General features: G+C 29.6%; 1 protein-coding gene across 1 annotated transcript; it reads left to right on the top strand.

The window, feature by feature from the left end:
* The first annotated feature begins 7,806 nt into the window (after positions 1-7,806).
* Positions 7,807-9,668, top strand: LOC114132983 (zinc finger BED domain-containing protein 4-like). Its single transcript, XM_050203794.1, has 4 exons — positions 7,807-7,884; positions 8,121-8,301; positions 8,347-8,772; positions 8,878-9,668. Exons 1-4 carry the CDS (start codon positions 7,807-7,809, stop codon positions 9,666-9,668), a joined length of 1,476 nt encoding a protein of 491 aa, XP_050059751.1.
* Positions 9,669-11,172: the final 1,504 nt, after the last annotated feature.

Here is an 11,172-nt window from a genome sequence, read left to right as displayed (position 1 = left end):
ATTATTTTGTAGGTATAATTCATAAAAAATGTTGCATAAGTAGTTAAGAGTTGAAAATTTAATACAAGATTTTTCATAAGTTTAGCTTACAATAATTATAAAAGAACTTAAATTTTGGTGTATTCAGGCCATTAACAAAAACCACCTTTTTCACCAACCACTGGAAATTATATCCTAGACTGACAAATCATCTTCGTTCAGAATCGTCTTTCGTATACAATGAAAACTATCATTGGATTCAAATTTAACACTTCTAAAATATATAATAGTTATCCACACGGCACCTAATGTACAGCAAAGCGGTGCCCACTTACCCGCTTTTTTTTTATAAATATCAATAACTTTTTTTTTAGGTGTCAAAATACTTGAAAATATAATACAAGAGTTTCCATAAGTTTGGCTTACATTTATAAAAGAACTTAAATTTTGTTTCATCAGGTCATTAAAATATAAATTACCTTATTCACCACCCACTGGAAAATATATCCTACTATCCTAAGCTGACAAATCATCTCCGTTCAGAATCGTTTACGTATTAAATGAAAATGATATCAATGGATTCAATTTCAACACATAATTAATAGTGACCAACTGTACAGCAGAGTTGTACCCACTTGACCACGTTTTTTAAATTATATAATTTTATTCAATTTTTTGGGTAGCTTTTTTATTCGGTTACCCGTTAGAAACCTGAAAATTTCTTTTTGAATATTATCACTGAATTGTAAACAAACAAATGTGATAACAGTTTCCTCCAAAAACATGGCTGCCTTGAATTGACAATATTATCAGAGTGTCCTACCCCTGGTAGAATACAGTATAGTGTATATACTAGGTACTAAGTACAACACAAAAAATATTTACAATATTATACAATATAATCACAGATTAAATAAAAAAATAATTATAATAATAATAATTATAATTATATAATTTTTTATTTAATCTGTGATATAATATTATATTATATAATATAAAATATATATACATAATATTATAGGTATAGATTTTATTATTATATTATAATATCATGACTTGTTTTTTATTGTATCACTATACAGTACTACACTAATAACAGTAAATGTACATGTATTATACAAAGAAGAGATTTCAAATATTTTGTGAACCTTAACATTACTATTTATTAACAGTAAAAATAAATTATTAATAATTATTTATAAATAAAACAAAACGTCAATATACTAAGTTACTGGTAAGTATGATTGTAGGAAGTATGTATGTTCTGTACTTCTTTGAATACCAACCCTGCTTTCAGAGATTTTTTTTCATTAATTTCTATTCTTCCACTGAGTGATTCTACTCTTTTCTTTTTGGTCACAAATCGTTTTTGTCTATCTATATTCTTATTTGCAGGTTCTTTATTTCCTTCTTCCATTTCAATAATCTTTCGTTTTCCTTTTAATATTTGCAAGAAAGAATTGCTAACTTTATTCATTTCAGTAATTTCTTGTTTGGTTATTTCGCTTTTACTGGTGATAATGAATGACAAAATTCCTATTTCTGATTCTAATTTGCTTTTTATTTTAAATAACTGTTCATATCCTTTGTCTGGCAGCAGGAAGAGGAATTTCTGTTGTTTGACACAAATTATTTTGAGTGTTAGATGACACAGAAGAAAGAATAGCACATGCATGAATATGTTTGCATATGTTTAGTTTAATTATGTGATCACTACATTCGCAAGTATAATTATAAATGCAAATATTGCACTTCCGACAAACCAAACGACAGTCTTCAATGTTGCAAGTATCTGTAACGTGAATCACTTCATAAACCGTGTTTGTTTCACTAGCAGCAGATATTTCCCATCGTTTATCATCAATTACTTTAATAGATTCAGGATTTATTTGAACTCCATTATTATGCCTCTTCATTATATTTTCTTCTTGTTGCGCCGGCGATCCTAATGGACGGTTGTCGCCTGACACACAGTCCTTGGGATTAATGTAGGTAGGGCAATTAAATAAGAACTATAGATTTATGAAATAAAACAAATAATACGTGTATTAATCTGCTACACGCACAACAAAACAATATTATAATATTATAATACAATGTACAAGGGGAGGGGGCGGGGATCACCGTCTGGCCTGTACCGCTGCAACTGTGACTGGCGCCTTGAGCTGGAGATGAACGGCTTAGCTGCTGGATGTCGCGAGCAAGCGATTGTTCAGCAAAACCCTTTGTCGGATCGGACACTGGTGTGGAGCAACACGTTCACGAGCAAGTGAATACGTAGCGGAGCAGCGAGTTGACACGTGGTTTACGTGAGTGCACCTGAGCGTAGGGCGATCGGTTGACAACAACAACCAAAGAACTCGTGGATCAACGGAACTCGGACTGTACAACAACAGTAATACAAGTGGAGCAACGAAACGCTAATACAACAACACAACGCAAGTAATGGCCGTCAAGCACAAACGGCACAAAAAAAACGTGGTTAGCGTAGAAAAGTACCGACGAGCAAAGACGCGTACTCTTTCACGGACGGAGCAGAACGACGAAACGGACAACGAACGCACCGGTTCGCCGGCGGCAAGACGCCGTTAACGACAGTCTAGCCAACATAGCTGACGGCGCGCAGCGAACATAATCATGGTTACAAAGCGCAACACCTGATAGTCAAAAAGATCGAACACTTCTTTAGCGGTATATTTATTTTTTACAAATTTTATGAATCTTTCAAAAATTTTGTTTCGAGTGAATTTCAAAATCGCATTTATACAGGTATCTAAACGTTTATTTTTTTTACCATGTAAATAATAGTATTTTAAGCACTTATGTACTGATTCTAAATACATATTTGTGTTAATACCACAGTTTCTTCGGTGACAGTGTTTAGTGTAACAGCGTATAACATCACGGCCGACCAAACTCACACACATACACACACACGCACCACATAATTAATGTTTTTATTTTTGTATAATTGTCAACTGTGAATTATATAATAGTAGGATAACGCGTGAAGAAGCGCAATCGGCCGCTGTCCAATACCGGTTATAATATTATATTAATATATTATACTATTATATTTCATTATGAAGGCCAAAGGCAGAAGTTTTATATTAAAAGTTTCAGTCTACTTTCCAGCGTTTGTCGCAATAACGTTTCGCACGTACGTTAATCGGCATCGGCAAAATTGTATTTCGTGTGCGAAAATCGTCGCATTTTCTATCATATATTTTAATTCGTGGCGCGAATAACCACCAGCCTTTTTTTATATACAACAAGTATAGTTTGTGGACGCGAATCGCCACTTTTATTGTTTTATTGTGTTGTGTACGCTAATCGTCACAAGCTCACTTCTCCTATTATATTATATATACGGCGCGAATCGCCGCAGTTTGTATTATATATGATTAGCGCTAATCACCGTAAGTGTTACCTTTTTTTCTGTTAATTTTGTTATTTATATTTTTTTTGTATGTTATTTAAATTATTTTGTGTGTGTGTCCAATTATTATAAAGGCTTTTTTAGGTAGCGGCTGGCCAGCAGTGCTCCACAATTGTGAGTTTTTTATTATTTATTATTATTTTATATTTTTCCTATTATTTATTTTATTGCCTATTGGTACTGTTATTATTATTTATATTGATTGCGCCAAACCGGCATTGTACCTTATATATATTCTTTTTTTGCTTGTTGGGCCAAAAGGGCCGTAGATATTATTTTATTACTATTTATTATATTTTTTCTTTACCAGCATTTATATTGAGTTACCATTTATTAAGTTACCTTTCTATTATTAGCCTTTAAGCACACACACACACATATATACACACGTACACACACCACCACACACTAGCACTCTCTGGTCTTGCTCGGCGACCCCGTCCACTTCCTTTGAGTCGCTATATACACGTATACACATTTACACAGGTCGGTCGGTGTGTGCGTGCGCTACGAAGTAAGAGGTAACCGGGCGCGCGTATTAATACCTTACCGACCTGTGTAAATGTGTATGCCCATTGTTTGACTCTATTCAAGTAATATCTATGGAAATATTCACCAGATTGTATAGTATCATCGTCATTCATTATTTCAGCCATAAATCTATTCAGAAGTTCTGTAAAAATAATTTCATTTGGTTCTTGATGTATCACTCTTAATGATTTATATACTAAACATTTTTTTTCAGGAGACCCTCTTATTTTTGACTGAATATTTCTTCTCCAAGATTGATCTACGTGCCAGGTACACAAAAGTCGATGCTTCACAGGTAACATTATTTGTTCCCAAGCATTGTAGTAAGATGGGTCATCATCGCTCATAAAAATTACCCGCAATCATAGCTCTTTCTTATGGTGTTAAATTACATCTTCCAAGATTTACATTATGACCAAAATGAGTACTACAGAACTCAACGCTGATAGTTCCATCTTCGTTTGTTACTACAATCTGTAAAAATCAAAGAATATTGAGTAATTAACTGTGACTGAAAAATTACAAATATAATTTTTTAATCATAAATATGAACATGCTTCAGAGTCATTACGAACTTTAAAAACCCTACCATTGATGATGGGCATGTAGAACCAATTTTATTTGTTCCTTGGCTCTTTATTTTGCGGATACCTGTAGATCTACTTTGAAAATTACCAGATCGATGACATTATTTTTTTATTCTGGAAATTAGTTTTACTAACGCTTAATGGCATAATAACATAAATCCTCATCTTCCAGTTTGGATTTCCATTCCTTAAAATCTAAACGTACATATTTTATAAACACAATAAGATTATACATGTGAGCGTATCTTGGAGAAACAATAATTTAGTTATTACACTTACCTTGAAACGTTGCAAATCTTTTTTGTTCTTTATGTAATTGAACGCTATGATCAACCTCTATATGCAAAATTAATAGTTTTTTGTTTGTAAATAACTTACTACAACATACATCGGGGCATTTTACATAACTAACATTTTTTTAATGTGCAGAACCGCATGTTATTAAATGTCGCTTCAAAGTTCTTTCATAACTGAAAAATTTGTTACACCGCGAACATTGTAGCTGTTCCATTTTTTGTGTTGTACTTAGTACCTACTACCAATACTACATTTTACTGTATTCTACTTATTAAAGTATATTGTATAATAATATGTACAATTTCATTTAACTGATAATATATAAGATTTTTATCAATACTGATAACAAATATGAACGTTTCTGATTGGTTGCGCAAGTTTGACCCCGAGACGCTCGTGTACAACAAGGTTTATAGATAATGTAGGTTGCCTCATCGTCGAATTTATGAAATTTAAGCAGTGGGGGTAATACGTCACTGCCGTACACCGTTCAAGCCGCGGCAATCGTACAACGTACAACGTACGTAGTATGCTGCAGAGTTAGCATTAGACATTAGTCAAATAAAAAATTATTCGATTGATTATTTGAAATTTTGAATAAAAATTATTCTTTATTAATTTATTTTGCATTTGACTTATCTCAAAAAAATTCAAAAATGAGATAAAAAACTTAAAAAATGTATTTAAATTATAGGTATATTTATTATAGTTTCATTATTGAAAGAAAAATGTAATATTTTATTTTTTATTTTTATAGTATTTGTTATTATTATGTAAATTGTTGTTATTGTTGTTACCATTATTTCCTCTGTTATAAATGTTATATTTTTGTCATAATTTTGTTACACGTAAATTGAATATTATTCACAATTTATTTTATTTATTTATTCACAAATTAAATTATATTCAGAATAATTTTTATTTTTCATTTACAACTGAAACTATTTAAAATAAAATATTCTTTATTCACGAAATTAGTTATTTATGCTTTTATTTTTTATTCATCATTTTAATTTGTTCCACCTCAACTCTGATATATGCTGCCATACGCCTATACAGCATACTCGTGTGTTAACTCTTTCATGCACTAGGTTTTGAGTATTTTCTAGAGGTGGCAAGAAGTGACAAAATATTGTCACGGTGACTTTGGTGACAGCGACTTCAATGTCACAGTGACTTTTTATGGTGACTGGTCACCACTCATTTTACATTATACCCCATTTATACCTCAATGCTTAAGTAACTCATGTCACCAAATAGATAATAAAATATTATAATTATACTTTACAGCTACAATTACTCCAGTGACTAATGGCGTAACCAAATTCAGAAATAGCTTTATGCAACGGCAGTTAATCTGAAATATTGAAATACCTATGTGATAAAAAATATTGAGGTCCACAATTAAGATTTATTTTAAATCTTAAACAATATAAAATAGTCTCATTTTATTACTGAATGACAGATGTATCTTTTTGTTTCAATACATGTATAATATGTTAAGTAATATTAATATAAGAACACATCTAATTTATTTAACTATAAATTCAAATTTAGAATATAATATTATATTTTGACTTCTGAATAGAGTGTTGATTAGTAATTAATAAATATTGTGTAATAATTTAATTATATGTTTTTTTTTTCTCAAAAGTATCATAACTTTTAGAGTAATAAAATGCCTCTATTCTCTTAGAAATTAATCCTGAAATTATGGAAAAACGAAAACATTAATGTAAAACTAAGTTTTAAGAAAGTCGATTATTTTTTGAAACTCAAAAATAAATAACCATACATTTTCAATAAGTATTTTTAATATCATTAAAATTTTAAAAATATTTTGATATAGGTATATTTTATACGTAATTTATTGGAGTTATAAATGTCAATAAAAAATTGTATGTACGGTCAGAAAACTTAAAAATTTAAAACAAAAAGTCTCAAACATTTTACTTGAAGCGATTTAAAAGTATTAAAAATACGACATTCGCACAAATGTTTTAAAATATATATATTGTAGTGAAATTGTTTGTGGTGATTCATTGAATTGTACCCATTGCGAAATAATAATAAAAAAGTAATACAAATGTATTATATACTAAGAATCAAAATCTATATAGTTTTCAATATCAAAAGTTAAATAACTTTAGATTCTAATCTATAGTTTATTTAAATATTTTATTCAATAGTTGATTAATTGATTTTAAATATTATATACACTAGGTTTATTCTTTCGCATGTAGAAATGATAACTGTAGTAGATAATCTTAAATATATTATAATTTATAATAAAATGTATTACTAGGCCGACAGTACAGAGCCTCAGAATCCTTTTTTTAATTTTTTGGTATGCAATAATTTTTTTATTGAATTCAAATATAGCACATCAGATGAAGTAATCAATTATATGCTACATGTTACACTAGACATGAATACAAAATAATAATAATTCTAGTTACAATGGAATAGTTAGATAGTATGTACTTGTACTATGTATAGGTAACAGACAACTATAAGTACTAATCTATATAAATCTTTAATAATTATACAACTATTAACTATAAAGATTCAAAACATAAAATATATAATATTGTAATAAATATTACACATACTTAACAACAGAAAGTCTCCCTATTTTATTTTTAGTTCTTAAATTTCCAAAATAAAATTCAAATCTTTCCTTTATTCTATTTTTAGACATTATATAAATATCAATTATTTAATACTAAAAATATAATTTATAATTTTGTGTTCAAAACACAACAATTGAATTGAATAGTGTGCTGTGCCTTATTGTCTACTGAACACTTGAGTACCTATTTTTTTTATTATATTGTTTAATTTCACAACTTTTTTTTAATTATGAGTGAATCAAAAAAAAGGTTAAGTGTACTGTGGCGATTTTTTACATATATTGATCCACATTATGCAAAATGTGAGATTTGTAAAGTCAAAATTTCGCATAAGACAACAATGTCAAATTTGAAAAAGCACATGGAGAGGAAACATCCTTTGGTTGATTTGCAGATCTATAATAGACCACAACAAGAAGTAAGAACATAATTCAAATTAGTAGGGACGTACATAGATAGAATTGTTAATGATTGTTTTTTTGAAAATAAATGTCTTTAATGTATATAATAAAAAAAACAAATATTAAACTGCTTCATTTAGTATTTTTAGTATTTGTAACAAATATTTGAAAAAGGTAAATACTTTGGTCTGTGTATGTCCCTTTAAATTAAATAATTTAATTTAAATATATTATACATTTTTGTAACCATTAGGAGACACAAACTGTTCAACACTCGCATGATTCAACAGGTCACTATATGGATAATAATGTAAACATTGTTTCACTTGGTGAAAGTACTTCTGAAGTAGGAAGTACTAGAGACATTGTTAGACCACTAAAAAGAAGTCAACTATCTTTACACACATATGTTCCAAAGAAAATATCTGCAACTGGTAAATCAAATTTGGATGATAGTTTACTAAAACTTTTTTATATAGATTGTAGGCCATTTAGTATGGTAGAAGATAAGGGGTTTAAAGATTTTGTTAGGATGTTAAACCCTGCATATAGTCTTCCAAGTAGACAGAGCTTGTCAAAAACTGCTTTACCATTTGCATATGAAAAATGTTTAAATGATATGAAATCACAAATTAAGGAAAATGCTGTATCAGTTTGTTTGACAACTGATTGTTGGACGTCAATTAATAATCAAAGCTTCATAGCAATAACTGCTCATTATTTAGACCCAGATTTCAAATTTATATCTGTTTTGTTGGAATGTGTACCGTTTGAAGAATCCCATACTAGTAAGAATCTGAGTAATAAAATCCAATCGGTCATAACTGACTGGGAATTAGATGATAAAGTTTTGTTGGTAGTATCTGATAATGCTTATAATATAAAAGGTGCCATAACAATTTTAGGTCTAAAGCATTTTGGGTGTTTTGCACATTCCATAAATCTTATTGTACAAGACGCTTTAAAATTATCAACAATTTCAGATGTTATAAGTATTGTAAAATCAATAGTTGGTCATTTTAAAAGAAGTTCGAATGCATCTCATGAATTGGATAAATACCAGCAAAATTCCGGAACAGTACCTAAAAAAATAATACAAGATATAGCTACAAGATGGAACTCGACCTATTATATGTTATGCCGTTTCATAGAATTGGAAAATGCAATAAAAGCAACTTTAGCTATACTCGATACAAATCTGCCTACTCTTTCCCCAGATCAATGGAAAATATGTAAAGAGCTTTGTTTGGTATTAAAGCCCTTTGAAGAGGTAACCAAAACAGTAAGTGGTGAGAATTACATTAGCTCTTCAATGGTTATTATTTTATACAATGGATTAAAAGATGTAACTGAAAAAATGTATAGTAAAAATTTTGATACTCATGTAACACAAGTGGTTTTGGAACTGATAAATGGACTTTATAAGCGGTTTTCAAATTTGGAAAATAGTAATACTTTGACAATTTGTACATTTTTAGACCCTAGATTTAAGCAATTTCCATTATCTGAAAGTATAGCAAATCAGACAAAGAATAAAGTAATAAATGCAACAACTGAGAAAGCTAAGAAAAGAGACAAACCAAAAGACCTAATTATGACAACTACCAATAACATCCATGTTGAAAACGATGAATTTTGTATTTGGAACAGCTTTGATACAACAACATCAAAAATAACAACTCAAGGATCTAATACATCTAAAGGTATCATAGAAGTAAATAGATATGTGGATGAAGACCTATTATTAAGGACAGGTGATCCATTAAAATGGTGGAAAGAGTATATAACTATCCAAATTTAAGTTTATTGGCCCGGGAGAAGTGCTGTGCTATGGCAACGTCTGTACCTTGCGAGAAGGTATTTTCAAAGGCCGGATTTGTTTTTAATGAACGTCGAAATCGACTGAAACCATCAAAAGTTAATCAAATACTTTTTTAAAATCATAACTATAAATTGTTGTAAAATTTTTTTTAATGTTATCAATACCTATAATAATAATTAATAGTTAATATTTTTAATTAAGATCAGTAGATATTTGTCATTTGATTTACTTACTTTTGATGATTTCAAACAAAATGTTGGCTATTTACATTTTTAATAATTTTATGATATAAAGAGAATTTATTTAATAATATTTACTTTTAATTATTCTTTCCTGTAAATTACCTTTCTTCTAGTACAATATTGCCATTAATTCCCACATTAGTATAACTATTAACTGACAAGTGAAAACTGTTAAATTTAGAATTTAACCATTTGGCATTTTGTGTACTTCAACATCACTGTTGTTTATATGTTATATCATGTATATTGTATAATGAAAGTTGGTACATGGTGAGACGTTGAGACGACAAATATTCATAGATAATAATACCTTATACTATATTACCCACAGACATAAAATATAATTTATGTCTGTGATATACCTGAGCATTAAGTGTATACAAAAATCATCACAAACTAAGTTATAATAAATTATGAATAGTGACGTGTGATTACAGTGATTTAAGATAATATTATGTAGGTACTATCACTACTATCAGTACTATCGTGGTGACCCAAGGTTTATAGATAATATTATCTATAAACCACAGAATATAATAATATAATATTTTATTCTGTGTATAAACCTTGAGTCCGTGGTGGTGACAGAATAACGGTTATTGCTTAGTAGATAGTGAAATTTGATAGTGACAGGGTGACCAGCGCCCGCGACCCAATACATTTTTTTTACACGAAGTTGTCACTATGGTCACCATGAAGGCACGAATTGTGTCGCAGTGACAAGTAGTGACACACTTGTCGCGGTGACAAAGTAACGGCGACGTGATATTTTACACATCCCTAGTATTTTCTACATCCTTGTTGCACAAATTCACATACTCAGCTAAACCTACATTTTTATAATTTTTTTTTTCATTACTGTTTTGTATTTATTATAATATATAACAGGGGTGGCCACAAACCTTAGGTTTAGGAGCCGCAAATTTATAGTTAATTCGAGGTGAGCCACATTGTAAAGCAATGGTTATAAAATAAAGATACGTTTTTTATTTTAAATCAAATGAAGGAACGTTTATTTACACTTAATTTTAGTCTAAGTTTGGTTCAAGAGCCGCACGAAATTGATTTAAGAGCCGCATTTGACTCGCGAGCCTCGTTGTAGCCACGCTTGATATATAATATATGTATTCAAACAAAGATTTTTTTTTTTTTAACTTAAAAAATTTAGTTACCAAATATGAAACGGGTCATATATTTTAGATATCTACATAAAGTTTCGGCCTGGCCAGGGCCACGGGTCC

The sequence above is a fragment of the Aphis gossypii genome, chromosome 3 (genome assembly GCF_020184175.1).
Source record: "Aphis gossypii isolate Hap1 chromosome 3, ASM2018417v2, whole genome shotgun sequence".
NCBI classification, from domain to species: Eukaryota; Metazoa; Arthropoda; class Insecta; order Hemiptera; family Aphididae; genus Aphis; species Aphis gossypii.
The sequence above is the reverse complement of the archived record's forward strand: the minus strand, read 5'-3'. Positions and strand labels throughout refer to the sequence as shown.

Coding starts and splice junctions, on each gene's coding strand:
- LOC114132983 (XM_050203794.1), top strand. CDS start 7,807: ATGTCAAATTTGAAAAAGCACATGGAGAGGAAACATCCTTTGGTTGAT. Junction 7,885..8,120: donor ATAATAGACCACAACAAGAA/GTAAGAACATAA, acceptor TGTAACCATTAG/GAGACACAAACTGTTCAACA. Junction 8,773..8,877: donor AGGTGCCATAACAATTTTAG/GTCTAAAGCATT, acceptor TAAAATCAATAG/TTGGTCATTTTAAAAGAAGT.